The sequence below is a fragment of the Vanessa cardui genome, chromosome 25 (genome assembly GCF_905220365.1).
Source record: "Vanessa cardui chromosome 25, ilVanCard2.1, whole genome shotgun sequence".
In the NCBI taxonomy this organism is placed as follows: domain Eukaryota; kingdom Metazoa; phylum Arthropoda; class Insecta; order Lepidoptera; family Nymphalidae; genus Vanessa; species Vanessa cardui.
The window spans coordinates 3,874,823-3,894,673 of record NC_061147.1 but is presented as its reverse complement, the minus strand read 5'-3'; the positions used below and the strand labels follow the sequence as shown (position 1 = coordinate 3,894,673).

General features: G+C 36.3%; 1 protein-coding gene across 1 annotated transcript in view; it reads left to right on the top strand.

Moving 5' to 3' along the window:
- Nucleotides 1-19,482, top strand: part of LOC124540563 (twitchin) — a 110,366-nt gene extending 90,884 nt beyond the window's left edge. Inside the window, exons 133-153 of the mRNA XM_047118239.1 lie at nt 100-265; nt 753-913; nt 1,485-1,643; nt 4,337-4,544; nt 5,061-5,247; nt 6,056-6,210; nt 6,621-6,773; nt 7,288-7,417; nt 7,915-8,014; nt 8,461-8,626; nt 9,312-9,436; nt 12,314-12,509; nt 12,812-12,981; nt 13,436-13,554; nt 13,960-14,110; nt 14,666-14,832; nt 15,360-15,498; nt 16,006-16,111; nt 16,960-17,096; nt 17,913-18,082; nt 18,642-19,482. Of these exons, the coding sequence (XP_046974195.1) occupies nt 100-265; nt 753-913; nt 1,485-1,643; nt 4,337-4,544; nt 5,061-5,247; nt 6,056-6,210; nt 6,621-6,773; nt 7,288-7,417; nt 7,915-8,014; nt 8,461-8,626; nt 9,312-9,436; nt 12,314-12,509; nt 12,812-12,981; nt 13,436-13,554; nt 13,960-14,110; nt 14,666-14,832; nt 15,360-15,498; nt 16,006-16,111; nt 16,960-17,096; nt 17,913-18,082; nt 18,642-18,848 (3,272 nt within the window). The 3' untranslated portion in view covers nt 18,849-19,482. The remainder of the gene's footprint in view (nt 1-99; nt 266-752; nt 914-1,484; nt 1,644-4,336; nt 4,545-5,060; nt 5,248-6,055; nt 6,211-6,620; nt 6,774-7,287; nt 7,418-7,914; nt 8,015-8,460; nt 8,627-9,311; nt 9,437-12,313; nt 12,510-12,811; nt 12,982-13,435; nt 13,555-13,959; nt 14,111-14,665; nt 14,833-15,359; nt 15,499-16,005; nt 16,112-16,959; nt 17,097-17,912; nt 18,083-18,641) is intronic.
- Nucleotides 19,483-19,851: the final 369 nt, after the last annotated feature.

Genomic DNA, 19,851 nt, shown 5'->3' with positions numbered 1-19,851 from the left:
GTTTCTACAATTTGACCAGCAAAGTTTATTTACTAATTCAATTTATTGTACTTAAGTTGATGCCTATAGTCTTCAAATTTTTGGATCTCCCGTTTCCAGATCGTCCCGACCCACCACGCTTCCCATCCGTGGACAACATCGGCGTGGATTCGCTGGCACTATCATGGAAAGCGCCCGTTTGGGACGGTGGTTCAGACATCACCAACTACCTGGTGGAGAAAAGAGAACACCCCATGTCCAGCTGGATAAGGGTAGGAAACACCAGGTAAGACGTCGTGCAATATTAAACCCTAGCAGTAATCATAGTTTATGTGCCTTATAACAATCATGAAATTAATAATGAGGCAACAAAACTAAAACAAAAAAAATATTTTATAAATGTTAATAAATAATTAGTGACATTACCAAAATGCAATACTGAAAATTAGAAATAATTAACATTTCATTATAAAGTAAAAAGTAAAGTTTAATAGAAAAGAGCTTACAAGTAACAACTGCTACGAATATGATAATAGTATGTTATAAATAATAAAATAGGTAAGTTGACGTTACTATTTGTACCCCTCATTACGATTAATATTATAAATGTGATTGGGTTGCCTGGAAAAGGTGACTAATTACCCATAAGACCACTCATTGTACAACACATGAATAATGTTTATATATTTTTTTAGATTTAAGCATTATTTATATTTGCATTTTTGTTGTGATGTATATAAAGTGTGTTAAAATTTAATTTTTATTTTATTCAGATTCACGACAATGGCGATCACGGGATTAGCGTCAGGCAAGCAATACGAGTTCCGCGTGTACGCTGAGAACATATACGGACGCTCGGAGCCCAGCGAACCCACGTCGCTCATACAAACCAAGTCCATCGTCAAGAAGGAGTTCAAGAAGATGGAATATCCAGGTATAATACCATAGGATGAACTTTAAATATTTTATTGACCACAGATAATATTTTGGTACATATGATGAACGTTACGCTAAAGGCATTATTGTCAAGCATAAAGGTAAACCGACAGAATGTGTTTTGCCAAAATTCCATAAATTATTCAATAATTTAGTTCCCATAGCTGGCAGCACTGAAAAGTACTAGATTTTTTTTAAATAGTGTCTATGATTTGACTTGAAAATAGAAGCTCAATTTACCGGAGTAAGACGATGAAATATTAGGAATTGCTTATACTTCAACAAAATTAAATATGTGCTTTAAATTTAAGCAGCTTAAAAGAGCCTTGGAATAATCCCATATAATCTCCATTCTACATCTTACTTTGTTAATGACCCACAATAATATTATATCATTTGGCAAAATGAGTTAGTGCTATCTAACGACCGACTCTAGCTCTTGGTTATATTAATTTATATCCACACACACACACACACACACACACACACACACACACACACCCACACACCCACACACTCCCGAATAAGAGAATAGTACACATTATATCTTTCTTTTTTTTGGCCAACAGTCGACGAAACTGGCAAACGCATCCGTACAAACGCAGACCACGGCCCTGTAAAGGACTACGACAGCTACGTATTCGATATCTACAGTAAATACGTACCGCAACCCGTCGAGATCCGCACTTGCTCCGTGTACGACAAGTACGATATCCTCGAGGAGATTGGTAAGTTTATAGCTGGAACGATACATCGCGATCATTGCAATATAGATAAGCCTATTGAATCACATAGATAACTAAGCCTAGTGCACATTATTTGTCATACAATATGACTTCTAATAAATTCCATACCATTGGTCTAGTTCACGACTATGAAACAAATACAGTAAGATTTAATGATACGAAACACCAAAGTCAAAGTACACATCACATATAACAGTAGACACATGTCACGTGGCATTTGGAAGGCTCACACACACATACGTACTATAACACATACTTACGCACACAAACTCACACATAGGCAGCTAAATGTACACACATGAATACACACACAACACAGACGACAGTGGTTACATGTTACGTAGTATTAAGTAGTTTCACAAAAAAACGTACAATAACACACATATACGCAAACAAACACACATTCGAACACAAACCTACACACATGAATACACAGATAATACATACAACAACACAGTGGTATGACACACACATACGCTTACATACACACATATGCATACACGGACAACACATACAAAATTGGTCATATGTCACGTGGCATTTAGAAGTCTCTAACAAACATATGTACTCTAACACACACATACAAACACACATACGTAAATAAGCACATACATTCACACACGCAAACAAACTAATCAGGAAATGTAAGAAACACTGTTAATTTAGACATAATATAACTTTAAAATACTGGAGTTTTACGTCACACTTTAGTAGAGCAATACATTTGACATATGCGTATACAATCTAGAACCACATGTTGCCAGGTGTGTTTATAGTGTGGCACTCCCTTACCCCTGTCATACCGAAAAAGAGCACACGAAATAGACGCTGGTACAAGCTACCTGACATATATCTATACTTAACATAAAGCATATTGAACATCCTATATCACATGAATTGCCCCGCGGCACAGATCTCGTTATCATTACATTGCGACCGAACATATTATCATTTAGCAGAGCATATTATAGAACAGTGTGTTATTCTAGAATAAATTAATAAAATGTAGAATTAAGTTTATTTTTAAAAAGTTTTACATTCATTGCAAATTAGTTGCATACTAGTTGATTATTAGTTTAATTTTTAACCATGTGTGGTAAATTAGAATAATTAATAATTTACTATTTATAAAAACGCTAATTTTTTAAATCATGATGATAATTAAAGAGTTTTGAAATTAAATTTGTAGCTATTTAAATAAAATGTTTCATGTTAACGGTACAAAAAAAATACATTTATTTTGTGCATGCTACAATTTTTACATCGGACCTAGTTCAAATGGAGGGGTAAGTAAGATCGAATTGATTAACCCTTTAAAATACCTGTAGCTTTAAAATATACCTCGGAATAAATCCAATAAATCCAAAACAATAAATTGTTTGTGGTTTGAGAATAGATTTCACAGACAAAATATAAAATTAAATTAAAAAAAATATATTTTTTGTCGACGATTTTGATTAAATATTTTGTATCTAAAATGAAGCAAGTCAGTGCCGACTTTAATAAAATAAATAAACCAACGATAAAATGAACACAAGCATGAAAGTAAAGCGTAGAACTAAACTTAACTCACGAAGTTGCTTGGGAAAATAGATTTTTTTGTTAACACATGACTAACACGTAGTCGTTCAATTTTGAACCTTACTGGTATAAAAACAATGTCGAATTTCGCAGGTGACTTCGTGAGAGCTTCTTCTAAACGGAAACCCCGTGGAGGTCTGTGTGTGAATAGATCGATGTAGTGCATCTCTATCTATCTGCATCTCTCTCTCACACGCATACTATATATTATAATGTTATAAGTTTATTTTTTTTAATATCATAATTACACTGGCTTCTAGGCACGTTCAAACACAGATATGAAAAATATATTATTTACAAAAATAATTAATAATAACCAGTTTATAATATATATTATAAGCAATAAGTTTTCATAATTAAAATAAGAAAATATTTATCGAAATTAAATTAAAAAAAAAATACAATAGACACTTTATTTTATTTATTTTAGTATTAATGGATATTGCTTATTACTATATTTATGTTAGTTTTAAAATTATTGCACGGTGTGCGCTTTTAAATTGTTACCATACACATATATATTATATATTATTATTATTATAAATTTATCGCACAATATATATCGTTAGACGTTTAAATAACATTTTGAAAATATTGGAAGTATAACTATTAGGCTGTTTTATGATTTTGATGATTATAATATTTTGTCATTAACCATTTCGATATACGGATCTTTTAATTTTAATTAAATAATGCATTTTCTTAAATGTCAAAACTTTTTTTGCTGTCTCTACTTGGCAAAGGTTGTACTGTATGTAGAAAAAAAATTGGTTGCCTGTAAAGTATACGGGCGAAAGTTTTACGTGACAACGACTTTGAGTGGTAAAATAATTCTAATTGTCTGTCTCTCTCGCTCTTAGGCGGGCTAACCATGCCCGAGTGGAAGGGACGCGTGTCTCTCACTCGCTCTCATTGTGAGCGCATAACGTGAGCGGAGCGTAACGCAGTTTCTTGAAGTGTCACCCGGCAAACCAATTTATAAGACGTTGTCACGTCAAAAGTCCAATCCCTTGTCTAATAATTTGTTTCGAAAGTTCCCGATGTTTCCCTAATTACCCAAAAGTTTATAATCAATGTGATCGCTACTGTCGTAGGCACAGGGGCGTTCGGCGTCGTGCACCGCTGTCGCGAGCGCGCCACCGGAAACTACTTCGCTGCCAAGTTCATACCTGTCGCCGGAGCCATGGAGAAGGAGCTCATCAAGAAGGAGATTGATATCATGAACCAGCTGCATCACCGCAAGCTCATCAACTTGCACGATGCCTTCGAAGACGATGATGAAATGGTGCTGATATTCGAATTGTAAGTATTTCTCTCCCTGATTATGGACGTAGTAGTTATCGCCCGCGGCTTTCTTGCGTTTTAGGGTATTATTTGTCAAGCGTTAATAAAAAATAGCCTATGTCAATCCTTTCAGTTCAAGTTTGCTACGCACCAAATTTCATCAAATTCGGTTCATTCGTTTGGTCGTAAAAGAGCGACAGACTGACACGAGTTACTTTCACATTTATAATATTAGTATAGATTGTTGAACAGCATGAAATAGTTATACAAAATGAACTAAAAAAAATATTGTTTACGAAAGATACTTTACTTGGCATTTGAAAATTTTTGATTAAGATAAAATTGGTTAATAGTCCCAAAATGTAGTTATCTCATACAGTAATGTAAGAATGATTTTATTAAACTTACTTTTAATCTCAACCTTACAGCATGAAATTGTTGATAAAATTAGTTGATATTCCCAAAATGTAGTTGTCTCATACAATAATGTTAAGAATGCTTTCATTAAACTGACTTTGAATCTCAACCTCACAGCATGTCCGGAGGCGAGTTGTTCGAGCGCATAACGGAGCCCGGCTACAACATGAGCGAGGCGGAGGCTGCGCACTACATGCGCCAGGTGTGCGAGGGCGTGCGCCACATGCACGAACAGAACATCATCCACCTCGATCTCAAGCCAGAGAACGTCATGTGCACCACCAGAACTGGCACCGACGTCAAGGTATAACCACAGACCTTAGTAGTTCCTTATAATTTTATAATAGGAACAATGTAATTGAACCGTATTCTTGTCACAATTCAAATGTGCCATCGTGAAAAAAATGTTATAATTTTTGCCACCTATTCCATAAAAAAAAAAAAAAATTAAAGTTAGCGTTTGGTTGAGTCGAGATGGCCCACTGGTTAGAACGCGTGCATCTTAACCGATGATTGTGTGTTCAAATCCAGGCAAGCTGATTCATGTGCTTAATTTGTCTTTATAATTCATCTCGTGCTCAACGGTGAAGGTAAACATCGTGAGGAAACCCGCATGTGACAAATTTTATAGAAGTTCTGCCACATGTGTATTCTACCAACCCGCATTGGAACAGCGTGGTGGAATATGTTCCAAACCTTTTCTTCAAAGGGAGAGGAGGCCTTTAGCCCAGCTGTGGGAATTTACAGGCTGTTGTTGTTGTTTTTTGGTTCTTGAAAACCCTACTTAGAAGATGTATGGCACACCTATTTATCACGTATGTTCTTTATATTCGTTTTTTTTAATACTATTTTTTACCATCGGGATGTGTCCTTACTAAAACTTCTTTCTTTCTGATTGTTATTTTTCAATTAATGAAATATGTAATGGTTTCGATGTGGTTTTATATTTCGTCGAGTCCATTTCAAATATATTATTATTATTCTGAGTAATACTAATTAATAAAAACTTTCAAGAATCTCAATAAAATTTATATTTCAAATCGTTCTTAATTCCATATTAACGTTCATATAAACTCGTAATGACTATTAAACATTAAATTTCTTTCCATCAGATCATCGACTTCGGCCTGGCGACCAAGCTGGACCCCAACGAGGTGGTGAAGATCTCGACCGGCACGGCGGAGTTCGCAGCGCCCGAGATCGTGGAGCGAGAGCCCGTCGGCTTCTACACCGACATGTGGGCCGTCGGCGTGCTCTCCTACGTGCTGTGAGTACTCACTGTTGGAGCCTTAAGGCCCCCTGGCTCTCGAAAAGACGATCGAAAGAAGATTCGTATGGATTTTCAATAAATATCTGCTTGATGCCCGATATAGCTTATGTTGAAACTTGATTTAATCCAAATTGGAGTGGGTCTACTTTCTAATCATTTTTACGCAACATGGTCACGATATATGTGAACTTGTTGAGTGTTGAAAAGAGGAAAAGAGAGCGAGAATATCTCTAGCTTTTTCTTTTTTTTTTTGTCTGTTATTCGTTTCGCTGTTGGTGGTAGGGAAAATAATTACGTTTAGTATATAATAGTGTAATTTTAACTGTTACTATATTTGTATACTGTACATCAACTTGATATATTCAGTCTATATGGTCTATATGGTCACCAATTTCTTCCGTTCTTAGACTATCTGGTCTGTCACCGTTCGCTGGTAACAACGACATCGAAACGCTGAAGAACGTCAAGGCTTGCGACTGGGAGTTCGACGAGGAAGCCTTCCAGCACGTGTCTGATGATGCCAAGGACTTCATCAGGAGACTTCTCGTTAAGAACAAGGAGTAAGTATCGTTGATATATATTTTACCTTTATATAAAGACTTAAAAGCTTTATTACCATCCATATTAATAGACGAAAGACTGTCAAGATAATAATGACCTATGAAATAACTGCAGTTTATATTATTAAGTATCATAGATATTGGTAAATCCAGAAATTATTAAAGTCAAAATATTTCAAGGTCAAATTTTCAAGCGACATGTGACATATTAGTGAAAGGTTTTTCAGGCAAAAATGTTTCATTCCTGTAATGTGTACTGTAAAGCTTTTGGGTCTGCAATTGATATATAATTTTTTCTTAGTATTGATAACTGACAAAGATTACTATGGTTACATTTTGTATATATTAATTTGATATACTGTTGTTACATAGAGACTACAATTCCATTCCAAATTTGAATCGTTTGTTTGATAACAGTTTGACTTCTGATACTCCAATTAACATTTATAAGCATGTGTAATATTGCCCATACCAATTCACGTGCCCAACGACTAAGACCCCCCCCCTACCTCAGGAAGCGTATGACAGCCCACGAGTGCCTGGCTCACCGCTGGCTGGCCGGAGACGCCACAGCCGCGCGCACCGCCACCATACAGGCGAGGAGATACGAACAGATGAGGAATAGGCTGCGGGAGAGATACGAGGTTTGTCATACTTGCTATTCATTATATGTATAGTGTATTTCTATATCGCTATCTCTTTTTCGCGAGTACTGTTACAAAAGGATAGATATATTTTTGTTAGTAGCTAATTAGTTTAAAGAATATATGTTGTTTTCGGTTGAATATGAAATATCACCACTACCACCCCCCAATCATCATATATTCTATCCCAAACAGTAATGATTGGTACTTTTGTGATCTAATTTGATGGGCGAATGATTCAGTTTAACTATAGGTACAAGAAACATAACGTCTTAGTACCCAAGTTTCAAGGTCATTTACGGAAAGGTGATTTTTTCTTACGGTGACAATGTCTATGTGTGGTGACAACTTACCATCAGGTGGTACATATATCCGTCCGTCCAATTATTTCATGAAAGAAAATCACTACTGACAAAAAATTGTAAAAGGCAAGTTAGTGCAAAGTTGTGGATAAAATTTCGCATTCTATGATATTTAAACCTGATGTTGTTCAACAGAACTGGTCATCATTCGTGCTGCCGATCGGAAGGCTCAGCGAATACAGCTCGCTACGCAAACTCCTCATCGAGAAGTGGAAGATATACGACGGACAATTCGGTAAGGAATTTTGGTTTTATCCATTAAAAATTGTTGTCTTTGAAAGTACAACTGATCTTAATTATTTTTTAATGTTTAAATTGGGTTGATATCCTAGTAATAAATAAGGATTGCGTGTATTCAAATCCTGCCAAGTATTATTGAATTTGTAGGTACTTAAAAATATTACTTCTTGTGTTTGGCGGTGATTGAAAACATTGTGAGGAAACCTGCATGTGTCTAATTTCATAGAAATTTTGCTACATGTGTATTACACCAACCCCCATTGGAACAGTGTAGTGGAATATGTTCCAAACCTTCTCCTCAAAGGAAGAAGAGGCCTTAGCCCAGTAGTGGGAAATTTACAGCCTGTTGTTGTTGTTATGAATTTATCGACTTTTCGTGTAATGACTATCACAAATTCCACCAACGTGTCTGTGATTAACCCAACCGTGGTGTGATTGCAGACCGTCGGCAGGCGGCGCCGCGGTTCGTGATCAAGCCTCAGTCGGCGTTCTGCTACGAGGGGCAATCTGTGAAGCTGTACTGCCGCATCATCGCCGTGGCCGCGCCCACCGTCACGTGGTCGCACAACAACCGCGAACTGCGCCAGTCCGTCAAGTACATGAAGAGGTGCGCACGCGCAGCTTGACACCACACCCTAACACTTTGATTCTGGTTCTTTTGTTTCAAATTAATGACCTCCGTGGTCGAGTGGTGTGTACACCGGTTTTCATGGTAACACCACTCCGAGGTCCCGGGTTCGATTCCCGGCCGAGTCGATGTAGATTATCATTAGTTTTCTATGTTGTCTCGGGTCTGGGTGTTTGTGGTACCGTCGTTACTTCTGATATTCATAACACAAGTGCTTTAGCTACTTACATTGGTATCAAAGTAATGTATGTGATATTGTCTCATATTTATATTTATTTATTTATATTTATTCATATTTTTATCATTAAATAATTAATACACAAACATATATAGACTACAATTATGAATATATATAGAATGTGTTCACGTTTTACAAGAAGTTAAAACCATCTGAAACTTCAGTACTATGTATTCTCTTGTTCTGGTTGTAAGGGCGAGTGAGTCAGTGCACGGGAACAATTATGAGCTTACCTTAGATCTCATTGTGTGTTTCTTTCAGTATGAAATAATATAGCTGGAAGTGAAGGTGACCATCATGTCCCATTTTCTCAGCTACCATTTAAAATAATAAAAAAAACACCCTATTATTATGTTTCTTTAACCATTTCATAAACTATCACAAATGTGTACCCTGTATATAATGTTGCATAAAATGTGTGTACAGATACGCGAACGACGATTACTACTTCATAATCAACCGCGCGAAGTTAGAGGACCGCGGCGAGTACATCATCAGGGCTGAGAATCACTATGGCTTCAGGGAAGAAGTCGTCTTTTTGAATGTACAACGTAAGTACTACTTTATAATTATAACTTTTAGAAAAATAATAATAGTACGTTTCGTGCAAAATGTATGAAACCGTCGACAACGTTATATGTATGGATAAAAAAAGTTATCAAATGTTTGTAAACCAATATGCCCAATATTATAGTTACAGTAAACGTTATATAGTAAAAAGGTTGCTGATACTAATAATTATTGTCTTTTAAATATTCAACAAGAACACTCATTTAATCATGCTTGTGACGTCATGTTCTTAAAACTATTATACACTAAAACCTCTGACGCTCTATCCCTTGTTATATATATATTTTTTGGTATTTTTCTCATTTAGGTATTACAAAAACATTTCACCATTATTTATTTGTTAGCCTAAGCGTGTACCATCCATTGATTTAATTGTGTATGTCTAACTAGACACAATAGACAAATCCAGATTAGAGCCTGTCATTAACGGTTCATTGATGTTGATATCGTTTATCAGTCAGAGTTTATAGGCAAATTAATCATATACCATAAATGGACCATATTTAGTATATTTGGGATTTTATAGTAATCAAATAAGAACAATAAAACTCTCGTAGAAAGGACCTTGCATTTCATAGTAAATTTTTACAAAAAAATATATGCTTACTACTTTATTTCTAAGAGTAATTACCGTATTCATCTAGTTGTTCTTCTGCCATATTAAAATAAATTTATATTAGATTATTCAATACAATCAGCAACCTTAATAGTAATTTAAACTGAAATGCTACCTTTATATCTAAAGTAACATCACACGAAGCATAATTATCAGTAAGTACTTGCTCAATTAAATATGTGCTATTGAATTTCCATCAGGCGTTTTGTGTTGTTTCACTAGCTAAAATTTCATTAATAAATGAATATTAATAGTTTATTTAAAAGAAAACAGATAAAACCGTTTAGGTTTAGATATTTTTTTAAATAATAATACTTTTTATTATTAATTTTACGTGGTGGTAAGGTTTCGTGCGAGTCCATTTGGGTACAAGATTGTCATATATTCTAGCGCGAAACAGCAATACTTACCATTATTTTGTTCCGATTTAAAGGGTCTATGATCCTCTGGAAAGTTACAGGAAAGATAAAATCTAAACTTCTAATTTGGTAATGCATTTGCGATGTAAGGATTGGTTAATATTTCTCGCCCATGTGGTGGTGGTGACCACTTACCATCGTAAGGCCCGTTGGGATGTCCACCTATAAATAGGCATAAAAGTACAAAGATATTTCCAAAATAAAACACCTTATCATTTAAATGTTTACACTATTTCTTAAAATTCCTGCTAATATATTTCAATTGTAATAAAACGAAGTCTTACAAGTGTTAGTAAATCACAAATCCAACATTCGAAACGAGTGCGATGTGTGTTGTATAAATAAATTCCTCTCTGACATTAGACATCGGTTTCACAATTACAATTAAACCTAAATTCGTCCGCTTAGTTAAATGCCAATTAATAAATATGCCAGTTCAAAAGACTCCACAATTTGTCGCATTAAACATAAGATCGTTTATCAAGAGGCGCGCTGTCATGGCGTGCGCGTCTTGACGAGAGATTTATAGGGAGCGTCTTGGATTTAATGATTAATACTTGTTATTGTTTAATGCAGTGCTTGTCAACGTTTTTTTTTTTTAAGTATGGTAACACTATGTTGTGTGGAATACTATCTATCTATAGTAGCGCGATTTTATTAATTGAAATAATGATAATCATATAATTTTGTAATATTTGAAAGCAGTTTTGTTAAACGGAGCCTCGTTAAATGTTTTAAGGTTGAGAGAAACTGATTTAATGTGTTACTTAAACCTAAATTAATTTTAATAGTAATAATAAGTAGTGGGGCGCTATTTCTTGCATCTTTTCTTCTTCTTAATCTGCTATTAAATATATTTCAAGAATCAAATAATTTTGGTTAAGATATAAGTGTAAGCAGTATAACAAGTTCGATTAACTGTAATATAATGTTTGCAATATTTTAGGAGGATTATATTAATTTACCGATAGAAAATTTCGTCATTACAATAATGACTTATTAACACAACCTGTAGTTACATATTAAAAAAAAAACAATCAATGTGTTATTCGAATATTAGCTTTATTTTATGACATACATATAAATTAAATCTCATTTATAAATAATAAAATCACTGTATAATAAATAATAAAACTTTATTTTTAATATGTGTATTTGTTACACTGGTATAATTACGCATGTCAAATTTAACAGCCGTTGTAAGACATTTTATATGTACGAACGAAAAGTTGATTCGTTTAAATCTAGGTCACAAATGTGTCTATTCTTAAGCCTAGTTCATTGGCTCTTAGATTGTCTAGGATTTAATTAAATCTCGTTCTAGTCAGGGAGTTATAAACTGATTGACTTTAAACTTGTGTTACAATTTGATGAAATAAACTCGTGGATCTGATTGTTTAAAAGTAATTTGATACGGATGAAAATATTGATAGATTGTTTGATATTTTATGCATTTTGTTTATTTAACCGGATTTTAACACTGAGAAATGTTCTCTATTCGGAAAGTGAGGTAATAAAAAAGTATTTTAAGACATTTTTGCATCTTAACCGATGTTTTCGGATTCGAACCCAGGCAAGCACCGCTGAATATTCATGTGCTTAATTTATGTTCATAATTCATCTCATGTTCGGCGTTGAAGGAAAATATCGTGAGGGAATGTATGTGTCTAATTTCATAGACTGATCTGTCACATGTATATTCCACCAATCCGCATTGGAACAACGTGATGGAATGTGTTCCAAACCTTCTCCTCAAGGGAAAGGAGGCCTTATTTAACTATGACAAAGGGACCGTGATGTTAATTTATCATTTCTGTCCTCAGCGGTTCCCAAAGTGCAGAGACAACACGTCTCCGAAGAGCCTCGTCGTCGCGAACCTCTGCCGTACACCTTCTGGCAGGAATGGAGCGAGACAGCGCCTTCCTTCACCTTCCAGCTGCGTCCGCGTGTCATGCAGGCGAGGGACACTTGCAAGCTGCTCTGCTGTCTGAGCGGCAAGCCCACGCCCACGGTTAAATGGTAAGTTTGGGCGCCATATTGCACAAGTTAACAGTTATATTGTTAGTAGGACTTTGTGCAAGATCAACTGGGAACGTGGGGTACCCCTATTCATAGGTGTTCCTAATATCAAACGTCAAAAATTTAATATCTGTATTTTGGATTGACATTTTAGTGAGAGATATTACAGCCACAACAGTATCAGGAAGGGTTTGCTTGTAGTCCATTTGCTCACTCAATTAATGCCTAACGGAGTGTTTATATCAACGATGGTTGTTTTTTTTCGTATGTGTAATCCAATCAAACGTCACTTTAAATTCCAGGTACAAGGATAAACGCGAATTGTCAAAATACGACTACGCGATGACCCAGTCCGACGGCGTGGTAACCATGGAGATCATTGACTGCCGGCCGGAGGACAGCGGCAAGTACTCTTGCATCGCTACCAACGTGCACGGAACGGACGAGACCTCTTGCGTCGTCATCGTTGAAGGTGAGGGTCCACTAATTTATAATGTTTAGGAATGGTCGTTTTCTTCTTGTGAGCCGATCTTGCGCAGATGATATTCCAAAAATATGGCGCTTACGATTCGTTAATTCTTATAAGAGAACGTCTTGATGGCTCGTGATTGAATCGAGAAATACTGCTAATATTTTGGTGTCTTATCAATGCAGAAGATAACTCATGTGTTAAATATTTAAATAGTCATGATTTTGCTAACTGTACTTTAATTGCTTGTTAGGTTGTTTTAATTTATATTTAGATGATTGGCAATGATAGCCTATGGTAAAATATGTGGAATGGTCAGGCAATACTTGATGTCATATTTGACATTAAATTAAATTAATTTAACTAAAAATAATTTTTCTTTTATTAATTTCACCGTCAAAAGTTATAAATGTAATGGTTCATCAGCGTGTAAACTAAACCCATGATTGAATTCCAGGCGAAGTAGTAAGCGAGGAGCAAGCTGCACTCGCCCACAACCTCCTGTATTCGGGCGAGAGACGCTACATCGAGAAACCCCTCAAACCTGCGCCTGCGCCGATAATCACCAAGACTAAGGTAACTTCTGTCACACATCAAGGATTTGTTTTAAGTAAAACTTTTACAAGGAAATTTATCGGTTTTTTAAAATCGACGTAACTTATTCGAATACACTGTTTTATATATACATATATATATATATATATATATATATATATATATATATATATATATATATATATATATATATATATAGACGGATTATACATTACAGGCGTAATCTGTCAATATTTTTATTTGTTATAGATAATCCTCTTACATTAAGAAAGTTTTTGAGACAATCAAATACACAAGCTGTCTGCTGTATAATATTCCAATAGCTGATGCTATCGACGCAATCACTAATTAAACACTTGTATTACAAAACTTAAGGACATTTTAAGCGTTTTCTTGTTTCATTTATTTCATGACACAATTAAATAGGTGACAGTTGACCCGCCGGCCAAATCATCCGGGCCGCGTCCGAAGTTCTCGCCCCAGACCTCAGTAGAGGCTGGCAAGCAGAAGAAATACGGCGCCAAGCTGGACTCTGACGCAGCTTCGAGGTCCAGGAGTGCGACGAAGGAATTAGTCCGTAAGTCTAGTGATATCCTTGTAATCCAAAAGTTTCAGTGTTTGTTTTCAATGGCATTTCAATAATGATGAACACAATTCATTAATATTTATCTGTCTGTATAGAACATATTTAAAAGGAATACATCTTTTGTTACCCTAAATGAAATTACATTTATGGAGTTATTTTTTCTCCAATAAATCCTCGTAATTCGTCAGTCATTAATTTAAAATTATAACTATGAATCACATGACAGTTCCGTCTTTTAAATATAGTAGATTTATGTGTTCCAATCATTTTATTTAGAGACGATTATTTAACGACTTGTCTTTATAGTAACTACTGAGTTTCTTGCCGGTTCTTCTCGGTAGAATCTACTTTCCGAAACGGTGGTAGCTTCACTTAATATAGTTGTTAAATGACGATTTAAAAGTGCTTATGAAAGCCTACTTGAATCACGTATATTTTGATTTGCTTTTAATATTTTCAAGATGTTCTCTTAAAAATAAAACTATTCTTTACATCTGTATGTATTTTCCAAAACTTTGTAATAATCTATTTATCTAATATTTCCAGTACCAGCATCAGATTCATCAATGTGCAAGCCTTCCTTCGCCCGCTCGTTGCCAGACTCCTTCGCGGCTAAGGATGGTGCCCCTCTACTACTGTCATGTGCAGTTAGAGGAGACCCTGACCCCAGGGTCGAATGGTTTAAGGATGGTAAACCTTTGCATTCGTCTGAGGTCAGTATATTTTGGTTTCACAATTAATATTCCTATGTAATTGAATTATTTTAACCAAACTATATTAACAAAACTTACTCATTCTCAAATTACCTTTAAAACCATAACCCATTCTTACCATACAAGGAACAGAGATAAACTAGAATCATCTAAAACTCGAACCAAGTACGGCATTAAAATTATTTCATTTGAAGGAGCACAGCTGTATAACTCTTTGCCTCTAAGTGTTGTAAATTCAAAATCTCTAAATATGTATTTAAAAAACGATTAAGAACCCATATATTAGATGATTTCACTGATCTTATTTAATATCACTACTGTTTATTATTTGTAATGTCTTAATTGTAGTTATAATTTTAAAATTTTCTTTGTAAGCGAACTTTGTTCTTTTTGGAAATAAACTTCTTTAAACCTAACTATTGATGTACTTCCACGGTAGATGAGCATTATCAAATATGACCATTGTTAATTTAGGTGGTTTATTGATTTGCCTTTGTCATTTTAATTAAAAATAAAACTGTCACCAGGTCGTCGACCTCAAATACAAGAATGGCGTCGCGTCGCTGGTCATAAACGAAGTGTTCCCTGAGGACGTGGGAGTGTACTCCCTGAAGGCGATCAACAGTCAGGGAGAAGTCGAGACCAAGTGTAACGTGACCGTCAGAAGTAAGCATTGAACAGTTTTTAATCAAAATTTCGCCTATAGTTGATAAATTATGTCCTATGGTAGGTTCCTAGTAATTGTCATTTATTGCTTTTGTTAAAGAAGTTATTAGTCATTACTTGGCCACATTGCTAAAGGTAAATTAAATTGATTTTAAAAATGTATCCGTATATATATTTCATTGCATATAAGTCTGTTCAATCGTTTGATTTCGTTTATCTGATAAACATCCGAATGCATTTGAGTTTATAATACTGGTGAGAGGGAATAGTTCTTTTGTTATTATTAGATATGGACTTTCGTTCCATTTTCAAAATTACCATACTTTATGAAATAAGCACCATCACCTCAATTCTGTTACTTTAACTGTCACCTGTAAATGAAAAATTTAACATTTTTCAACTATATATAAATTGTTTTTGTTTATTATACATGTAAGAATATAACTAGTTGAATACATGTAAGATAAGATATGATAACGTGTGAGCTAACGTCGTGTGTTGCGGCAGCGGATGGGCCGGCAGCGGGCGCGCCCAAGGACCGGCCGCCGCGCATCGTGGACCACGCGCGCTCGCAGAACGTGCGCGACGGGGAGCCCGTCACGCTCGCCTGCAGGTACGCACACGCACCCCCTCAGGGGGTATCACACACATTACTCTGATCTCCATGCGAGTAGCTAGAGCTCTTGCGTTGTGGAAGATCAGAAGTAATGACGTCACCACAAGCACTCAGACCCGAGGCAATATAGAAAACTAATGAACTTTTCTACAACTGTGTGGTGTATCCATGAAAACCGGTGTACACACGACGCACCCCCTCAGGGGGTATCACACACATTACTCTGATCCCAATGCGAGTAGCCAGAGCTCTTGCGTTGTGGAAGATTGAAAGTAACGACGGCAACACAAACACTCAGACCCGAGGCAATATAGAAAACTAATGAACTTTTCTTCAACTGTGTAGTGTATCCATGAAAACCGGTGTACACACGACGCACCCCCTCAGGGGGTATCATACACATTACTCTGATCTCAATGCCAGTAGCTAGAGCACTTGTGTTACGGAAGACCAGAAGTAATGACGTCACTACAAACACTCAGTCCCAAGGCAATATAGAAAACTAATGAACTTTTCTAGATCGGTGTGGTATACCCATGAAAACCGGTGTACACACGATTGGACGACGGAGGTCGTCAATTAAGTTTTAACTGATGGTGATGTCAATAAGGATTTATGTTATGGGGGGGGGTTAGGTGTGGGATTTTTTATTGGTGGGAAAGTTGTTGAAAAGTGCCCATTTGGATAGGATAGGGTGTTTTTGTTTTGATTAAAAGAAATATTTTGTACATGTGCGTTGACAGACACAAAATACATGACATCACCAAAATATTGAAGTATTTTTTGTATGTTTTTCAATAAGTCCAAAAAAGTAATTGTAATATGTAATTAATCGAATTGAACAGGATCGCGGGCGCAGAACGCTTCGATGTTGTCTGGCTGCACAACAACAAGGAGATCAAGCCTTCCAAGGACTTCCAGTACTCGTGCGAGGCGAACATACACAAGCTGCAAATCGCTGAGATATTCCCTGAGGACGCCGGTATGACATGACATGACACGCAATATTAACACGCGAACATTATCTCCATACTTTTAAAAGAAATATAGGTTTCTTAGTAATGTTAGTAGCTTAGTAAATTTTGCCAAAATGACTGATATTTATATTCATTAATATACAGCAAACTTGATTAGTCTATGTTTTATTAGTATTCGTAATTAATTATAGTATATTCTTCATTACACAGTATAAGACAAAGTCGCTTATCACTGTCTGTTCCTCTGTATGCTTAGATCTTTAAAATTATGCAACAATTTTTGATGCGGTTTTTTTAATAGATAGAGTGATTCGAGAGAGACTCTTTTGTATATAATACATGGTCAATATAGTAAAGAATCAAGAAAAAAATCTGTAGTATATTTGGTATCAGCATTGCACTCGTGCGAAGCCGGGTCGCTAGTATTTATATAAATTTAACCTACCATAGATAAAGATATCGATAGAACTGACCAAGTTTTAGAGTCGAGATGGCCCAGTGGTTAGAACGCGTGCATCTTAGCCGATGATTGCGGGTTCGAACCCAGGCAAGCACCGCTGATTCAGGTGCTTAATTTGTCTTTGTAATTCATCTCGTCCTCAGCGGTGAAGGAAAACTTCGTGAGGAAACCTGCATGTGACAAATTTCATAGAAATTCTACCACATGTGTATTCCACCGCATTGGAACAGCGGGGCGGAATATGTTCCAAACCTTCTCCTCAAAGGAAGAGGAGGCCTTTAGCCCAGCAGTGGGAATTTACAGGCTGTTGTTGTTGTTGACCAAGTTTAAGTACGGCTTGGTAACTGGTGGTGTTGTCCAGGTGTGTACACGTGCGAGGCGTTCAACGACGCCGGCGAGTCTTTCTCGTCGTGCACGCTCGTCGTGGCGGTGACGGGAGAGACGCCCGCCACGCCGCAGTACCGCGACTTCCCAGCCTCCTCCACCGTCACCAGTGGCGAGCCCGCCGTGTTCAGCGCGGAGCTGGATAAGGTAATGGCATCGTTATCGATTATTTAAACTGCTGGTAGGACATTGTGTAAATCTGGAAGTAGAGCTTCATGAGTCAGTGTAACTACAAGCACACTAGTTAATCAGTAATGGTTATAAATTCTATGAGCGGGTGGTATATATGAGACAACATCATCTACATTACTCTGATCCCAATGTAAGTAGCTGAAGCATTTGTGTTATGGAAATCAGAAGTAACGACGGTACCACAAACACCCAGACCCAATACAACATAGAAAAGTAATGGTAATCTACATCGACTCGGCCGGCAATCGAACCCGGGACCTCAGAGTGGCGTACCCATGAAAACCTGTGTACACACCACTCGACCATGGAGGTCGTCAATTAACATCAGGTGGCCCATTTGGCTGTACCATTATCCATATAGTGACTGAATTTCTATGTGCTTACAATTCATCTTTTGCTCGTCGGTAAAGGAAAATTTCATAAGAAACCTGCACGTGTCTAATTGAATCATTAAAAGTTGGAGAATTACAAGCTGTTGCTTACTTCTACAATAAAGAATGTATTGTGTTTGTAGCCACCACTCCAGCTCCAATGGCTGAAGGACGGCAAGCCGATCGACGAGACGTCGAGTCGGTACAAGTTCACAATGGAGGGCACGTCGCGCTACCGCCTCGAGATCGTGAAGAGCAACCCCGACGACGCCGGACAGTACACCGCGCGCGCCGTCGGCTCCAAGGGCGACGCGCTCGCCGCCTTCTACCTTAACGTCGTCGACAACTAGCGCCCCCCCCCCCCCCCATGGACTGACACACACTACTCGGGACCCAAGATGCAACCTTGCGGCACCCCGAATACATTTACATTTTTGGGACCCAAGATGCAACCTTGCGGCACCCCGAATACAATTTTTTTTACCAATTTTGCGAACATTATTAATGGAAAACGATTTTTATACGATTCGGAGTCCTAGTGTAAAGGAGTTTTTTTTTTATATAAATGATTATTTATTAATTTATTAAGTATTGTTTAAGTGTTACACCCTATTGAAAGCTTACGAGAAGACGCTCGGAGCAACGGTCCGGCGTTCTCTAGTCACCGTTTAAAGTTTAAATGTTCTAATACTTATTCGGTTGTTATGGTTATTTATTTTCTACACCTAACATATTTATTGCAGCTTCCGGTTATTAAAGCTTGGATTTAATGAATGTTGCTTAGATCGGGGTCCGAAAACGCTGGTGACCATTCCCCGGGTACGCTGTCCGCCACCACAGACTACCTCCGGAACGGTCGTCCGCGAGCCGACCATGATCGTTAATATTATTTTTTATATAAATTTAACTGTATTATTTAATTGTAAATAATTTATATCATGTGACCGCGTAATTTATGAATAAATATGTATATTAAAAATATAATCATGTTGTTTTTTTTTTTCATTTTCCATTATTAAATAATTCTGCATCACCTACATTGGGAGTGCGGATTATCAATTTTTATTTAATGCACAATAATTGACATTTAGCTTATTATTATTTGATAATGTTAGTTAATGATGGATTGGGGCATATCTTTTCCTAAATATATGCCAAGATACTTTTACAAACGTTTACATAACATACACTACAGATACATATAATAGGTCCTAATATGAAATCCTAATATAATTGTTATATTATGATCTTCACGAATTTAATAATAATAAATGACGTCATGGCTAATATGAACAAAATAAACGGATATTAAATAAGATAACATTTTTTTTAATATTACGCCGTATACATGTA